Source organism: Trachypithecus francoisi, unplaced genomic scaffold (assembly GCF_009764315.1).
Source record: "Trachypithecus francoisi isolate TF-2019V2 unplaced genomic scaffold, Tfra_2.0 Lachesis_group0, whole genome shotgun sequence".
NCBI classification, from domain to species: Eukaryota; Metazoa; Chordata; class Mammalia; order Primates; family Cercopithecidae; genus Trachypithecus; species Trachypithecus francoisi.
The window spans coordinates 136,262,100-136,280,998 of NW_022681453.1; the positions used below are offsets into that span (position 1 = coordinate 136,262,100).

Below are 18,899 nucleotides of genomic sequence, written 5' to 3' on the forward strand. Positions count from 1 at the left end.
CTGCTCCCAAGCCCTTTTGATAGGTCTGGGTGTTTCTTTGAAACAGACATTCAGCCAAAACTGTATGTAGGGCTCATCAAGTGGCTAAGATCACTGGTTAAGCAGTATGTCTATGGATCGCTCACCCTGTGCCCCAGGTGTTGCTAAGAGGGTACTCTCTCTCCCCCAGGTGCCCACTGCAAATATTTTAACCCGTCAAGTGGAGGGCCCTTATCAGTTTCAGCAAGTGATGTGCTGCAGTCAGCTTGAGCCAGCTCTCAAGAACTTATTATGAGCATCTCTTCTCAACTCCACGTCCAGTAACATTATGTTGATAGCTTGAAATCAGTCATAATGGGAGTACTCACGCCACAGAGATTAGTGAATGCTACAAAGCATGGCTTTCTTTATTCCTGAAAAGCCAGTTGTTAAAACACTTGTCGGATACACCACTGGCTCTAGTCTTTAATTGCAAACAAAGCACCACATTTAAACCACTACTCACACAACCACTGAACAAAAGGGGAATATTAGTGTACTATCTGAAAGAAACACAAACAGAAAGTTTTATTTAAAAAAATATATATATATGTATGATGGTAGCTTGTGAAAGGGTAGTAATTGACAAGTCAAGATTGTGCCTCTAGGTCTTAAACAAACCCAAAATAATTAATGTTGGTAAAAAATATCTGCAATAAGCTATTCATTTATTGGCAAGTTTTGAATTTTCATTTAGCATGCAAAAGAGCTACAGGTGATAAACCACATACTTGCATCAGGAAAATATCAAACAAAAATGATGTACCTAGAAACACAGAAAATACAACTTAAAATTTTAATGTGTTTTTTGTGTCTTATTCTTTTTTGTTTAGATATAATTTGAACCATGTTTCAACCATGTTTCTTTTTTTTTCCTTTTTTTTTTTTCTTTTGATACAGAGTCTCACTCTGTCACCAGGCTGGAATGCAGCAGTATGATCTTGGCTCACTGCAACCTCCATCTCCCAGGTCTAAGCGATTCTCCTGCCTCAGCCTCCCAAGTAGCTGGGAGTACAGGTACACGCCACCATGTCCAGCTAATTTTTGTATTTTTTGGAAGAGATGAGGTTTCATCATGTTGGCCAGGATGGTCTCAATCTCTTGACCTCATGATCTACTCGCCTCAGCGTCTCAAAGTGCTGGGATTACAGGTATGAGACACTGTGCCCGGCCTGAACTATTCCAATCCTAACATTGGTATGTCCTTTTACAGTCCTTCCTGGTGTCTTCTTCCTTATTAAAATAGTACCAGTGGTTGTCAGGCAGCTTTATCTTATATCTCTGTATCATTTAAAATGAAACTGAAATATCACTTCTTTTAGCCAGAAAAGAAAATGGAATGGCTAATTTGGTGAATTCACTACCTGTTCATACACTAAGTTGCCGACCCCTGGAGCTCAGAGGCTGGAGGCAAGGCTGTGAAGCTGTGAGGTAAGCGTGGAGGTGAGGGCTCAGTCATAGTGGACCTTGCCCTTGACCACCCCAAAGCTAGATAAGTCTCCATTGCAAAGAGTCTGGAGTGGTGAATGAGGCCTGTTTTCCAAGTCACTTTGGTCACCTTGGTCACCCTTGGTCACCTTCATCATGTACTTTCGAAAGGCCTTCTGAATAACCGCAGCACATCTTTCCTCTTCCTTTCTCTTGGTGGTGGTGACTATGGGTTCATACAACTTCTTGAGAGGATTGGTTTCCATGAACTTCTCTTCCATCATTGCTTTCATGCTATCCAGGCCATCAGACCCACCAAGTACCCTAGCGGTGAAGGCGAAAAGAACATCCATGCAGTGGAGGCGATCACCACTCACCATGGGCAAGTCCATTACTAGAAATTGGTATTTATTTGGCTTTGCCACACGCAAAGGCTCAGGCAAGGCATCAGCAAAGTCAGAAAGGGCAGAATATTCGATAAATTGTGTTGCTTCTGGGTCAAACTTTTCCCACACTTCATAAAATATGTCAAAGTCATCTTCACCCAAAGGATCCTCACTTTCTTCAGTGGCTGTATTGAAGTTCTCTAAAATCACAGCAATGTACATGTTGACAACAATGAGAAAGGAGATGATAACGTAACTGACAAAGTAGGATGTGGCTATGCCAGGGAGGTGGCAGTTTTCTGAGGAGGAGTTACATGATTCTTTTGATCGCAGCATGGGGCTGAGCAGGGAATCCCAACCTGCTGATGTGCTTATCTGGAAGAGACAGAGCATGCTTCCGGCAAAAGTCTTGAAGTTGAATATATCATCAATTCCAGACTCTGGATTCACTTTGGAAAACCAGTTCATACCCAAAATGGCATAGATAAACATAATCAGAAAGAGTAGAAGACCAATGTTGAACAGAGAAGGGAGCGACATCATCAGAGCAAAGAGGAGAGTCCTGATTCCTCGTGCAGCCCGGACAAGCCTCAGGATTCGGCCAATCCTAGCCAAGCGGACAATTCTGAAGAGCGTTGGAGGGAAAGGAATGTACTCCTGACTTTCCAAGGTAGAAATCATTGTACCTCAGAAGAAGGAGAAAAGTCAATGAGTTTCCAGAAGGCACACTGGTTTCAGCTCCAGCCTGTCTCCTGCCTCAGAATCCTACGGGGGCCAACTTTTTATCAACACTTTGTAGCTCATGTACAAAACTAAGAATTTCTTTTACCACTATCAGGGAAAATACTTATCTGTGTCTTAATTCAGAAAATAGTTTACAAGGGCCATACAATTTTAGATGGGATCGGATGTCTAAAATATTAAAGACAACTAAGGAAAGGAATGCAGTTTATGAAAGCCTATTTTGTGAGTTACATACTTGAAGTGTATTATCTATGTTGGGTTTTTAAAGCCACTCAGGAAGTAATAAATACAACAGGTTTCCGTATGTATTGAATATATAGAATATAGAATGTAAAACAGATAAACTACAGCTTGAGTCTTTTAGACTGGAGTGCAAGCAGAGATTTCTGCTATAGAAGGTTGCCTTGAGCCTGAGCTGCCAGTGGAAATTATAGAATCCCCAATCCCAAACTTCCTTAAAAGGGACAGATCCTTATTTGTGTAGAAGAATTTAAATATATCCCTACTACAGGTGAGGACAGTTTATCTGCTGAAAGAGCCACAATGTATGTTGGGCTCGAGGGAAATGGTAGCATTGGAATGCCCAACTTTAGGCTGAAGCTGCCCATGGATTGTTCATATTTGTCATCCTCATTCCAAGGACTTCTGAGATCCAAACTCAAAAAGCTCAAGGGAATACAGTTTGGAGATAATTTCTCTGTTGCTGCAAACCCCATAAATGCCATTTCAAAGGTTTGATCAAACAGCTGAATATGTGACCTAAAATGTTGCCCTGTTCTTCCATTGTCTGCTCTGCAGGCAAGCGATGCAAGGATTTAAGACAATTCACATTTTGGCCTAAACCTTATAGAATGGTTGGAACATACTTGCCTTGTGTAGACATGGCCTTGTTCTTGCTTTGAGAGTCTTCTAGGGTCGTTAGGGGTCATGGGCAGTCTTTGAGTGCCGATGACCCTAATGACCATGAGTGTCCTCCAAGGTCACTAGGGGTCTATTAGAGGTTATGGGCAGCAGAATGCTCTGCTGTCACCTACTGACTAAAGAGGGCTAGTTGATTATATACTTCACTGACTCCTCAATTGTGCCAAAGAAGTTTAATTCATACCTTAATTGGGAAGTTAACCCGGAAAGATGTAAAATTTATTAAGTGCCAATACAGCAACAACTGGAGGAGGCCCTTCATTTAAGATTTGCCTCCTCTATGAATATTTCTTGGGCTGATCAAGCTCATAGTAATCTGTTCTTTCTCTGAGCTCATTTCTGCTTTGCACCATGTGATTTGGTGTTCAATTAATTTCCCTATCTTTTTTTGGCACTTTAAGATGAGTAAGCCGTAATACCTCAACTACATTGTTAACTCCTAGAGAGAGATTCATTTCAACTCACATTCATTTTGCATTTCTCCAAAAACTTAGGAAAGAGCTTGGAAAAGTATTGAGGCTAAGCGTTGGATGGCAGAAACATTGGCAAAGGCATATAAAACTCTGTCTACATTAGTGAGTAAGATTAATATATGGATTAATCTTACTGCTGAGTATTATCTGGCTTAATATGTGGATTTTCTCATCCATTGGAGCAAATGCCAGACAGCATGTATAACTGCAATTGCTTAGCAGTTGTTCAAAGGACAAAAGTCAGAAACATTTTCACAAACTGCATGATGCTTGGCATTGCATGGCAGGAACTTTGGAATGAGTGAGCTGCTGTTTACTCATCAGAGGAAGGGCTCTCTGAGTTCTTAGAGGGCCTGCCCCAGACATCCGACCACCATTTTTTTTTTTTTTTGCTGCTGTCAGTTTCACCAGGACTTGTGATTGGAACTGACTAATAAAAATTAAAGGTCTACTTAACTGTAAACTCATGGAAGAATCTATTGCTAAGCTTTATCTACGTTAACATCATGGCTTAAAAACCAGAAAACACTACGAACTGTAGCATATTTGTTGTTGTTCTCTGAAACATCCGCATTGCTGCAGTAGCATTAGGAACCAAAATATCGTGATCCAATATATCTGTTTGATGCATTCTTTCTGAGATCGCACAAAAGCTTCCACTTGGAAAATCAGTTTTCTTTGTCTTCATTGCATTTTGAACTATGAGAAGGCCTCCTGGACAGTTTTACATAATTATAAAAAGTTAACAATTTAATTAAAACCAAACTTCAAACACCCAGAGTAAGCACTTATGGTTTAGCCATGAATAATTTAATTTTAAAGATGATGTGTGTATGTGTGTGTTTTATAAGCAGGTGTATGGCAATAACCTTCTTTCTTTTGTATTCTTTTATAAACCTTTTAGTTAACCCTGCCTGTGATTAGGAAACATACTGATTAGAGAATGAGGCTGGTTGGTAAATGGGATCAAAGAATCTGAGACAAGCATAGTTCACACTATGGTTTAAGTTAACATGGGATATAGAATAGAAAAAAAAGCTTTGATTGTCTGAATGATACACTCTTGGAAGCCCAATCTAGAGTGGGCCATGGGGCCTTGAATAGGGGTTGAAAGGGGCACAGCAGTGCCACAGGGGCACAATAATTGTGATCTGGCTTCCATGTGGATTTTAAACAAAGGAAAAACATGAGCAGTAAATCCTTAAAACTATAAAATGCTCACAGGGCTTATAGTTGCACAGGAAAGGTAGAACTTTGACTCAATTATCTGAATAAATTAGGTTACTACCCCAAAAACTTCTGAGTCATTTTAATTTTGTCTATTTCCATCGAATACATTATCTGCATAATTATTTAACTCTATCTCAGTTGTGTAGCGAGTTAAGGGAATGGAAATTACTCTCTATCTCCTAGCAACTTCCCAGCAGAGAATGGCGTTAGTAACCCTCTCTATTCTTTCAGAAACTACACTAGGCCCAGTTTTCTGCTTTGTGGATAGTTTGAATAAACTTCAAAAAATGGTAAGATTTACAAACTTACTTCTGGTTCTTAAAGCCCCTCTGACTGCTGATTTTACTTACTAACAATAGAAATAAGCACGACCACAGAGTCAAATAAATTCCAGCCATTGGTGAAGTAGTATTGCCTCAAAGCGAAGATTTTGATAAGACATTCTAATGTAAAGATGACCACAAAGACCCAGTTGAGATGGTCAAGGGTGGATTTCACGGCTTTGGATTGGTCGTATGATTCAGCCATCATGCTAATCATGTTTAGGATAATGAGACTTATGATGATGATGTCAAAGATCTGGCTTGTGACTATGTCGAACACAAGACCTTGACATTTGTTCTGAGAAAAAAAAAGAAATTATAAATCATTTTGAATGCAAGAATAAAATTATATACAATAAAAAAACAGCATACATATAACAGAATTTGTTTTTCCTTACAATTAAAGCACTTCCTTGAAAAATATACAGACCCTTTTCAAAGGGCAAGAAATTCTTATAAATCCCCAGTGTTGCCTTATATATTTTCATTCAAATGTAATTAGTAACTGGTTTTAAGTGCTTAGGCTTATAGTTTTAAAACAAAAAATATTAAAATATTTAATATTAAAATATTTTTTAAAACAAAAAATATTAAAAAGTCTTAGTAACAAAATAACTTTGATGTGATTGATGTGCTTTGCTGAAATAAAACAGTGCATGTTGGATTTAATAATAAAAAGATGAATCTTGGTCTATATTTTATCTCTTTCTGTATTCTTCAACAATATTAGTGCAGAGAATACCTGCTCACATAAGTATGTTGGAAAAAATGGAATTAATATCTTTAATGCTCCATTTGCCAATTCACAATAATCAGAACTTAACCAAAATTCTGTATTCAAATAATTCTTCAATGCCAATTTAAAAATTCTTGTTCACTTGAAGATAAAACTAATAGATGAGATTATAATCCAATAATTACTAAAACTGAAAACAGAAAAAATTATTTATATTACAACGGAGGGTGAATTTACATGTGGTTTGTATATAGATGGCCATACTGCCTAAAAAGTGTGTATATGGTGATTGGTCGGGCACAGGTTCTAACTCAAGTTTGCATGCCAAGTCTACCATATGTGGTGAAATTACTCAATTATTCCATGATTTTCTTTAATACAACTGCTGTGAAGCACTACTTAGTTCTTCACTTAGTGGAAAACTATTCCTAACTACAAACTCAGAAATTGAAATTTTACAGCATTCTTGACTATACGTTGGTACACATACAATCTGTGTACATATTATTTTATATTATATTATCATTTAATCAAAGTGGCTACACTATTATCTTTAGAGAACTCATATACCCCTAAGAATACATCTTTAGACACCCTAGGGATCTGTTACGTAACCCAGGCAAAGATGATGTTGGCTTGTGGTGGTGACAGCAGAGAAAGATAAAAGCATGTATGTTTAAGAGCTAATGTGAGGCGGAAGCAAGAACTGTCAGAGAATTCAAATGTAGTGGGCTTTGGGAAAGTTAAGACTGAGAATATAGTTTCTGGTTGATGAAACCATTTAACCAGCCAGAGAGCAGAGGATGAGGAATATTAAAAGGAGATGGTGAGATCTGACCTGAGCATGTTGCGTTGAGGTGCCAGTGGGGGATCCAAGGGCAATGGGCAGGTAGAAGTATAAGTTTGGAAGCTAGAATACAGATGGCATTAATACTGATATGAATTAAAACCACAGGAGTGAATTATATATCACTCGGGGAGAGCAAGGACAATGAGAGGAAGGAGGGTAGGGACAACACTGGAAGACACTACATTTCCATTGTGACTTTCAAGCCATGTGCTGGGAGCCCCAAAGCTTTTATCAAAAAGCCAGAAGACACTAGAAAGTCAAGTGCCTTTCCTATTTGAGCATGAATTTGGAAGTCAGAAAGGAGTTGGAGAAAAGACACTTTCAAGGATGCACTCCAGGGAAGTGGAATGAAGGCCAAAAAGAAATATGAGGGAGGGTAAGTATTGGTTTTATAGTTAACTCTAACATCAAGACAAATAGAGAAGATTAAGAGCATAAATTACCTAAAGTGTTGGACTATCTAAAGTGTTGGATGATCAAAAAAGCATTCTACATCACTTCAGAACGTATAGTGACTCCTATACCTCAGTATGAATTTTTAACCAAGAAATAAAGTCACCCTGTGAAGATGCTTCAAGAGAAATCAGAAGTGATTCTAAACCCCTTGTTCTATTACTGGAAATGAAATGCGTTAATGCTCAGGCTAAAACAGCTATGTTTTCCTCCTATGCAATTGCTATTCATTTGTTTTAAGGGTCAAAAGCTAATATTTGGATTTTAGATATGGAAAAAAAAAATCTCTGGGGAGATAAAGTTGTGGGTCAATGGCTAACTGTTGAAGTCTAAGCCCAGACTCAGGGACTTCTGGTGATATGATGTTGGATTTATCTAATGTGGCACTACTCTCTGGAATGTAAAAGTCAAGATAAACATGCAGTGTTAAGTAGTGAGATTGTGTTTTACTACCAGAATCATTCATTGAAGGCTTGATTCGTGAGTTGCAGCTACACAGGGAGAGCTGTGACTTTGCACCTACTCCCAGATAAACCATGTGATAAACATGCTATAAAAGATGGTTAAGGAATGGAGGTGACAGCTTTCCTATGCTAACGTAGTCTGCACCCACTTTCAGTTCATCTTTTGCAGCCTAGCGTATTCTGTGCAGTGCATCTATGTTGTTACAACTCCTGTTTGGCTGTGTGCTGTGTTGCTTGAAATAAACTGATAAATATGTGGGAACATATTGTGTCTTGTGACTCTTTTAGTTATGCCAAACCCAAGACCAACTTGTAATGAATCAGTGGTTGTATAGCATGCATATGTGAACAAAAATTCTCTTTTCATGTTGTTGGCTCAAGTTCAAGTAAGAACTTCAAAGTGAAATTAGTACTAGAAAGTGAGATTGGTATTTAAAAACTAGATTCAATTTAGGTAAACTGAAGTCCCATAAACCGTTGGTAGTATTTAAAAACTGGATTCAATTTAGGTAAACTGAAGTCCCATACACCGCTGGCAGGTTAAACCTCCCCAAATAAAATTTTATCATTAACCTTGTGGTCAAAAACCTCTCACTACATAAAAGATAAATTCTAAATTCTTGGCCCTGACATTCATTGACATTTTTAGAGCATCACAAATACTTCATTTTAGTGTGATGGACTCTGTTTGTGCCTTAAAGCATATTCAATAAATAATTACTGAGAACACATTTTATGCCAAGTTCTATTCTGAGTGCCAAGAATAATAGTAGGTGAACTGCATTCATTATTTGGGATCTCATGTTCAAATGGGAATCTCCAAATTATCTACATGCTTCAGATTGCAAGCCCCTCTTTCATACTGCTTTCCCTGATTTTTCAGCCTCCACTGACCTGCTCTGCTTTGGAGCTTTCAAACTTATTTGTTAGAGCTACCAACTCTGTTGTGCCTGTTGTACTACTTTATAATCCAATGCTCTCAAGTATGTATACAACATCTCAGCTCCTCAATTAGACTGTAAGCACAGAGCTGCCCTGGATGCTGCTTCTATCTTGTCCCATAGTACCTGACAAAGCAGGATTCATAGAGAGCAGGGATCAGCAAACCATGGCCTATAGGACAAATCCAGTGACCTATGTGTTATTGTACAGCCCATGAGCTCAGAATGGGTTTTACATTTTTAAATGTTTGGTGAAACAAAAATCAAAAGAAGAATAAAATTTTGAGACATATGATAATTACATAAAATCCAAATTTCCATGTACCTACATAATAAAGTTGTGTTGGAGTACAGGCATGTTCATTTCTTCTATATTGTTTATGGCTGCTTCTGTGCCACAATGGCAGAGTTGAGTACTATGACAGAGACATATAGCCAGCAAAGACTAAAATATTTACTATCTGGGTCTTTAAGGAAAAGTCTGTCAATCCCTGATATACAAAGTTTGTCATAAATACTTGTAAAGTGGAAGTAAGTATTCATGACCTTAACCTCACACTAACAAAAACTAGTAAAAAGTGTTATAAGTACAACATTTTAAACTGGTCAAAATTGAAAAAAGCAAAAACAGGAAGACGGGCAGATAGGCGGCAAGGCTAACGTGCATCTCCCACTTGGATGGACAGAACAGTGTGTGGAGACTCACACTGTGGACTTTTGCTTCAAGAACCACCGCAGGAACGTAACAAGAAAACCAGAAGAATTCACAGATCCTTTGAAAGAAGCGACATGCGACTGCAGACTGCACAAGACAGGTGAAAAGCAGTGAGTTCCCAAAGTGTGAGGGGGGGGAATCCTGCCTCCGAACACACATCCTCACTGGGGAATCTGAAAATCCAGATCACGAGAGAAGGATGTAACCTTACCTAGAGCTGAAATGAATTCAGGGAGCTGCATGAAGTGCAAAAGTAGAAGCAGCAGCAGGAACTTAGAAGGCGCTCCCAGTCTCCAGCTTGAGCCCTGGAATGCCATTCCTGACTGTATCTCACAGAGGCCTTCTGAGAGGGCAGACAGACAAACAAAGGAGGGGCCATAGGGTGAAAGAAACTTCCAATTAGATTTTGTGATAATTTCGACTGGGCACAAACTTCCTTGAGCAGACTCCAGGGGGCTAACGGGAATTGCTGCAGATACAAGTGCAGGAGCTGCCGACATCGTGGGCAGACAGGGAGGGATGTGGCTTGAAAGCCATGCTTGCTTTGTCAGCAGGGAAACTTATGGCCTGGGGCAGGTCTGAGATCCCTGCATAGGCTGCCTGGATCTAAACTTCATGCAGTTAGTAGGACACTGCAGGAGCAAAACCAGCCTCACCAATTGTGTGGGAGCTGGGCAAGGCCTTTCACTACTCACTATCCCCCACTTTCCTGGTGAACTATACTGCACAGCAGAGGTAGCCATAATCCCCTCTGGAACATAACCCCATTGGCCTAAGGACCACCTCCTCATCCCCCACAGTGGTTATGGCAAGCCCCACTCAAGGACAGTCTGCACTTGGACCTGCCTAACCCTGCCCCCACCTGACAGTTTTTCTCTACCTGTCTTGGTAGCTGCACACAAAAACATAAATCCTTAAGGCTCTGCCCATCACCTGAAAAGTCAGAATACTTCCCCTGGCCAACTTAGGGCAAGCATATATCCCACTGCTAATAGTATGGCTGGTGCTCTCTTGAAAGCACCACTTCCTGGCTGGAGGTCAACCAACTCAGGACATGACTGCAATTCATGACAGAATAGCCCTGATCCCAGGAAGGAGAAGAGGACAGCTAATTCTACTGCCTGCAACATCCTGGCTAACCAGAGGTCCTGAGTCTGTCCACGTGACAACTTCACTGCTAGTATAATCAGCATTCCAGAAAGCCAGCATACTAATCGTATCTACAACCAAGGACTCTCAGAGTCTACTTCACTCTCCTGCCACTTCCACCAGAGCAGGTGCTGGTATCCACAGCTGGGAGACCTGAAAACAGATCCTATCACAGGACTCTTTGCAAACACTCCCCAGCACCACCCCAGAGCCTGGTAGCCCTGCCAGGTGGCTAGACCCAGAAGAGCAGGCAATCAATCACTGCAGTCTGGCTTTCACGAAGCCCCAGCCCTAGGGAAGGGGGAGTGCACCACATCAGGGGATTACCCTGTGGGACAAAAGAATCTGAAGAGCAGGCGTTGAGTTCCAGATATTTCTGCTGGTGAGTAGTTTCTCACAGCAGAAACATAATTGCAGTGCTGGCACAGTAAGGAAAATCTGCACCTCTACCCCAGTAGGCAGGCATCCTCTGTGATTGTGAAGGGCCTTGGAAAAGAGGTCCTCGTTTTCCCCTGGCACTCCACTGCAGACACAGCTGGGACGTCCCCCACAGGAACACAGTATGGAGGCATCAATAGACAACCTGTCTGGAACAATCCAGGGTGAGTGCGGCCCCACAGAACCAGCACACTCCAGATTCAGGCCTAGGCAGAGTCACAATTCCTCCCTATTTGGAACATCAACATTCCTACAGATGAAAAGAGGTGGCTGTCTGATCTGAAGAGCCAAAACACTGGGACAGGAGTGAGGCTATAAGGTGAATAGCTTTCTGGCTGACCTGACAGAGGAGCTGAGGTAGCTTCTCCTCTTCACCCTGATAAAACAGCACATCTGAGAGCTCTCACTGCCACCTTCATCACGGCTGGGACCTCAGCCTACTGTTGGATACTACATTTACCCACCTGCCTTAGCCATAGCCAGTGCCTACCTAGGGATACCTTCCCTATTGGCTTGAAGCCTGAATCATCAACTCAACAAATAAAACACTGGGAGAAAATTACATAAATAAAAATGTATACCATGAGAGAACCAGATAAACTGCAAGAGATCCCTGCCATTCCAACCCCATAGGAGGCAGTGAACTTGCCAGCACACTAAGACTATAACTACTACAACCAGCATCATGGAAAGCCAGTGCACAATTGTGTCCAGAATCGGTGGGTTCTTGGTCTCACTGACTTCAAGAATGAAGCCACAGACCCTCGCGGTGAGTATTACAGTTCTTAAAGATGGTGCGTCTGGAGTTTGTTCCTTCTGTTGTTCGGAAGTGTTTAGAGTTTCTTCCTTCTGGTGGGTTTGTGGTTTCGCTGGCTTCAGGAGTGAGGCAGCAGACCTTAGTGGTGAGTGTTACAGCTCTTAAGGCGGCATGTCAGGAGTTTCCTCCCAGTGAGTTCGTGGTCTCGCTGGCCTTAGGAGTGAAGCTGCAGACCGTTGCAGTGAGTGTTACAGCTCATAAAGGCAGTGTGGACCCAAAGAGTGAGCAGCAACAAGATTTACTGCAAAGAGCAAAAGAACAAAGCTTCCACACCATGGAAGGGGACCCGAGCAGGTTTCCCTGCTGGCTCAGGCAGCCTGCTTTTATTCCCTTACCTGGCCCCACCCATATCCTGCTGATTGGTCCATTTTACAGAGAGCTGATTGGCCCGTTTTACAGAGAGCTGATTGGTCCGTTTTGACAGGGTGTTGATTGGTGCATTTACAATCCCTGAGCTAGACACAGAGTGCTGATTGGTGCATTTACAATACTCTAGTTAGACATAAAAGTTCTCCAAGTCCTCACCAAATTAACTAAACACAGAGTACTGATTGGTGTGTTCACAAACCTTGAGCTAGACACAGTGTGCTGACTGGTGTGTTTACAAACCTTGAGCTAGACACAGAGTGCTCACTGGTGCATTTACAATCCTTTAGCCAGACATAAAGGTTCTCCAAGTCCCCACTAGATTAGCTAGATACAGAGTACTGATTGGTGTACTTACAAACCTTGAGCTAGACACAGGGTGCTGATTGGTGTGTTTACAATCCCAGAGCTAGACACAGAGTGCTGATTGGTGCATTTACAATCCTTTAGCTAGACACAGTGCTAGACAGAAAAGTTCTCCAAGTTCCCACTAGATTAGCTAGATACAGAGCACTGACTGGTGCATTTATAAACCTTGAGCTAGACTCAGGGTGCTGATTGGTGTGTTTACAAACCTTGAGCTAGACAGAGTGCTGATTGGTGTTATTTACAATCCCTTAGCTAGACATAAAGGTTCTCCAAGTCCCCACTAGACCTAGGAGCCCAGCCAGCTTCACCTAGTGGATCCTGCACCAGGGCCGCAGGTGGAGCTGCCTGCCAGTCCTGTGCCATGTGCCCACACTCCTCAGCCCTTGGGCGGTTGATGGGACCCAGCACCGTGGAACAGGGGGCGGTGCTCATAGGGGAGGCTCGGGCCACACAGGAGCCCATGGTTGCGGGGAGGCTCAGGCATGGTGGGCTGTGGGTCCTGAGCCCTGCCCCGTGGGGAGGCAGCTAAGGCCCGGTGAGAACTGGAGCACAGCACCAGCGGGCCGGCACTACTGGGGGACCCAGCGCACCCTCTACAGCTGCTGGCCTGGGTGCTAAGCCCCTCACTGCCTGGGGCCAGCAGCGCCAGCCGACGCTCCAAGTGCGGGGCCCACTGAGCCCACGCCTACCTGGAACTCGCACTGGCCCATAAGCACCTTGCGCAGCCTCCGTTCCCACCCGCACCTCTCCCTCCACACCTCCCCGCAAGAAGAAGGAGCCGGCTCCAACCTTGGCCAGCCCCAAGAGGGGCTCCCACAGTGCAGCAGCAGGCTGAAGGGCTCCTCAAGTGTGACCAGAGTGGGCGCCAAGGCTGAGGAGGTGCCAAGAGTGAGCAAGGGCTGCCAGCACACTGTCACCTCTCACAATGACTCCCTATAACTAAGGATCTCATATAGAGTCTTTACTCCTACAAGCACCAATAATCAAATTAGGCTAAAATACACACTGATGTTAAAAAAGGAAATATTTTAAATTTTAAAAAAATTTTTTAAAAAGTTCAGTTAAAATTAAATCCAAGAACAATTTTAAGTAATAAAATAAGTAACAATTTTTCACCCAAGTGAAAAGGAACCAGAAAAGTAATTCTGGTAATATGACAAGACAGGGTTCTATAACACCTCCAAAAGATCATACTAGCTTCCCAGCAATGGATCCAAACCAAGAAGAAATCTCTGAATCTCCAGATAAAGAATTTAGAAGATTGATTATTAAGCTAATCAAGGAGATACCAAAGAAAGGTGAAAACCCACTTAAAGAAATTTAAAAGACAATACAAGAGATGGATAAAAAAATTTTCCAGAGAAATAGATATCATAAAGAAAAAAATACAACTTCTGGAAGTGAAAAACACACCTAGCGAAATGCAAAATGCCATGCTAAGTTTCAACAATAGACTAGGACAAGTAGAACAACTTTAGAGCTCAAAGACAAGGCTTTTGAATTAAAAGCCAATCAGACAAAGACAAAGAAAAAGTTTAAAAAATGAATGAAGCCTCCAAGACATTTGGGATTATGTTAAATGGCTAAACCTAAGAATAACTGGTCTTCCTGATGAAGAAGAGATATCTAAAGTTCAGAAAACTTATTTGAAGAAATAATTGGGGAAAACTTTCCTGGCCTCATTAGAAATCTAGACACCAAATAAGAAGCTCAAAAAACTTCTGGGAAGTTCATCAGAAAAAGATTATCACCTAGGAACATAGTCATCAAGTTATCCAAAGTCAAGATGAAGGAAAGAATCAAGAGCTGTGAGACAAAAGAATTAGATAACCTATAAAGGAAAACCTATCAGATTAACAGTTAACTTCTCAGCAGAAACCTTACCAGCTGGAAGGAACTGGGGTCCTATCTTTAGCCTCCATAAACAACATAATTGTCAGCCAAGAATTTTGTATCCAGTGAAACTAAGCTTCATAAATGAGGGAGAGATAAAGTCTTTTTCAGACAAATAAATGCTGAGATAATTCATCACCACCAAACCAACACTACAAGAAATGCAAAAAGGAGTTCTAAATTATGAAACAAAACCTTGAAATACACCAAAACCAAACGAACAAAACCTCCTTAAAGCATAATTCTCACGGGGCCTATAAAACAACAACATAATTTTTAAAAACCCAACAAAGTATTTAGGCAACAACTAACATGATGAATAGAACAGTAACTCACATCTCAATACTAATGTAGAATGTAAATGGCCTAAACGCTCCATTTAAAAGACACAGAATTGTAGAATGGATACAAATCCACAAACCAAGCATCTACTGTCTTCAAGAGACTCACCTAACACATAAGGACTCATACACTTAAGGTAAAGGGTGAAAAAAGATATTCCATGCAAATGCAAATGAAAAGTGAGCAAGAGTAGCTATTCTTATATCAGACAAAACAGATTTTAAAGCAACAACAGTTAAAAAAGACAAAGAGGGACATTATATAATGATAAAATGATTAGTCCAACAGAAAAACATCACAGTCCTAAATATATGTGCACCTAACACTGGAGCTCCCAAATTCATAAAACAATCACTATTAGACCTAAGTAATGAGGCAACACAATAATAGTGGGAGACTTCAGTATTCCGCTGACAGCACTAGACAGATAATCAAGACAGAAATTAAACAAAGAAACAATGGACTTAAACTATACCCTAGAACAAACGAAATTAACAGATATTTACAGAATATTCTACCCAACAACTGAATATACTTTCTATTCATCAGCACATGGAGCATTCTCAAAGATAGACCATATGATAGATCACAAAACAAGTCATAATAAATTTAAGAAAATCTAAATCATATGAAGTATCCTCCCAGACCACAGTGCAATAAAACTGGAAATTAACTCCAAAACGAACTTTCAAAACTATACAAATAAATGGAAATTAAATAATCTCCTCTTGAATGATCTTTAGGTTAACAATGAAATCAAGATGGAAATGTTAAAATTATTTGAACTGAATAATAGTGACACAATTTATGAAAACCACTGAGATACAGCGAAAGTGATGCTAAGAGGAAAGTGTATAGCATTAAATGCCTACATCACAATGTCTGAAAGAGCACTCACAGACAATCTAAGGTCAGATCTCAAGGAACCAGAGAAAGAAAAACAAGCCAAAGGCAAATCCAAACTCAGCAGAAGAAAATAAATAACAAAGATCAAGCAGAACTAAATGAAACTGAAATAAACAAATAAAAAAATACAAAAGATAAATTAAACAAAAAGCTGGTTATTTGAAAAGACAAAAATGATAGACCTTTAATGAGATTAACCAAGAAAAGAAGAGAGATAAAAATAAGCTCAATTAAAAATGATACAAGAGTTATTACAACTGATACCACAGAAATACAAAAGATCATTCAAGGCTACTACAAACACATACATGCACAAATTAGAAAATCCAGAGGAAATGGATAAATTCCTGGAAATATACAACCACCCTAGATTAAATCAGGAAGAAGTAGAAACTCTAAACAGACCAATAAAAAGTAGCAAGATTGAAACAGTAATAAAAAAGTTACCAACCTAAAAAAGTCCAGGACCAGATGGATTAACAGTTGAATTCTATCAGACATTTAAAGAAGAATTGGTACCAATCCTACTTATGGAACCGCATTTGCAAAATTATAACTGAGGAAATTATGATAGTGAAAGAGATCACACCTAACGGACTCCATCTGCTTCCAACCTTTAAGCTGTCCTTGTTCATTCCTGGGTATAGGCTGAACTAACTTTGGGAAGGAATTCAATTCATGGCTTGACTTTGAAACAAAATTGATAATAGATATTTCCCAAAAGGACCCCATCCTCTTGCCTGGGGACCAGGCTGCCTTTGCAGGACTAACAAATTAGCTACAAGATTAGAAATTAGGGTTCAGGGGTCATGCAGCCTCTGGGCTCCAAGAGTCTGAACCTCCTCAAATTGCTCCTGGAGATAATATCAGTATTGTAAAATCTAAGATCAGTGCTTGAGATATTTTGCAGACCCTGCACTGGATGGATCAGCTGACACCACTCAGACCCGTAAGCTGGCTCAACTGGTTCTGCCATACCACCCAGGAACAGAAGACAGCAAGAAAACCTCACTTTGACCCCGTATGATTCCATATCACACCTGACCAATTAGCACTCCCCATTTCCCTAGCCCCTACCCACCAAATTATCTTTAAAAACTCTGATCCCTGAATGCTCGGGGAGACTGATGTGAGTAATAATAAAACTCCCATCTCTCACACAGCCAGCTCTGCGGGAATTACTCTTTCTCCATTACAATTCCCCCATCTTGATAAATTGGCTCTGACTAGGCAGAGGGCAAGGGTGGTTCCACTGACACTATTGATAGAGAAAGAGGAACTCCTCCCTAAATCGCTCTACAAAGCCAGTATCACCCTAATACCAAAACCAGGAAAGGACACAACAAAAAAGAAAACTACAGACTAATATCCCCGATGACGATAAGTGCAAAATACTCAAAAAATACTAGCTAACTAAATCCAACTCAAAAAATACTAGCTAACTAAATCCAACAGCATATCAAAAAGAAAATCCACCATGATCAAGTGGATTTTATAACAGGAATGCAGGGATGGTTTAACATATGCAAGCCAATAAGCGTGATACATCACATACACAGAATTAAAAACAAAAGTTATATGATCATCTCAATAGACACAGAAAAAACATTTGACAAAATCAGCATCTCTTTATGATAAAAAACCCTCAGCAAAATTGGCATAGAAGGAACATAGCACAAGGTAGTAAAAGCCGTCTGTGACAAACCCACAGCCAAAATCATACTGACCAGATAATGGTTGAAAGCATTCCCCATGACAACTGGGACAAGATAAGGATGCCCACTTTCACCACTTCTATTCAGCATAGCACTGGAAGTCCTAGCCAGAGCAATCAGATAAGAGAAAGAAATAAAGAGCATTCAAATTAGAAAAGAGAAAGTCAAACTATTGCTGTTTGCCAAGGATATGACTATATTTAGAACACCCTCATCCAAAAAACTCCTAGATCTGATAAATGAATTCAGTAAAGTTTCAGGATACAAATTCAATGTACATAAATCAGTAGCACTGCTATACACCAACAACAACCAAGCTGAGAAACAAATCAATAATTCAATGTATTTTATGACAGCTGCAGAAAAACATAAAATACTTAGAAATATACCCAACCAAGGAGATGAAAGATCTCTACAGGGAAAACTACAAAACACTGCTGAAAAAAGTCATTAATGACACAAACAAATGGAAACACATCCTCTGCTCATGGATAGGTAGAATTAACATTGTGAAAATGACCATACTGTTAAAAGCAATCTACAGACTCAATGCAATTCCCAACAAAATACCACCATCATCCTTCACAGGACTAGAAAAAAATTCTTGAAATTCATATGGAACCAAAAAAGAGCCTGCATAGCCAAAGCAAGACTAAGCAAAAAGAACAAATCTGGAGGAATCACATTACCAGACTTTATACTACAAGGCCATAGTTACTGAAACAGTATGGTACTGGTATAAAAACAAGCATGTAGACTAGTGGAACAGAATAGAGAACCCCCCAAAAAAGCCAAATAGTTACAGCCAATTGATCTTTGGCAAAGCAAACAAACATAAATTGGGGAAAGGGCACCCTATTCCACAAATTGTGTTGGGATAATTGGCAATTCACATGTAGAAGAATGAAGCTAGATCCTCATCTCTCACCTGGTACAAAAATTAACTCAAGATGGATCAGACTTAACTCTAAGACCTGAAACCATGCAAATTCTAGAATATAAAATCAAGAAAACTCTTCCAGATATTGGCTTAGGCAAATAATTCATGACCGAGAACCCAAATGCAAATGCAACAAAAACAAAAATAAATAAATGAGACCTAATTAAACTAAAAATCTTCTGCACAGCAAAAGAAATAATCAGCAGAGTAAAGAGAAAACTCACGAAGTGGGAGAAAATATTCACAACTTTGCATCTGACAAAAGACTAATTTTCAGGATCT

The 18,899-nt window shown here is 40.2% G+C and overlaps 1 protein-coding gene across 2 annotated transcripts in view; it reads right to left on the reverse strand.

Annotated features, from left to right (window-relative positions):
- Nucleotides 1-529: 529 nt before the first annotated feature.
- SCN11A (sodium voltage-gated channel alpha subunit 11) overlaps nt 530-18,899 on the reverse strand; it is a 111,146-nt gene continuing 92,776 nt past the window's right edge. The window contains exons 26-27 of one of the 2 annotated variants that reach the window (XM_033212076.1): nt 5,551-5,821; nt 530-2,518 (exon numbers count right to left, since the gene is read on the reverse strand). In XM_033212076.1, coding sequence (XP_033067967.1) covers nt 1,470-2,518; nt 5,551-5,821 — 1,320 coding nt within the window. In that variant the 3' untranslated portion in view covers nt 530-1,469. The remainder of the gene's footprint in view (nt 2,519-5,550; nt 5,822-18,899) is intronic. The other variant, XM_033212077.1, reaches the window with a different exon arrangement.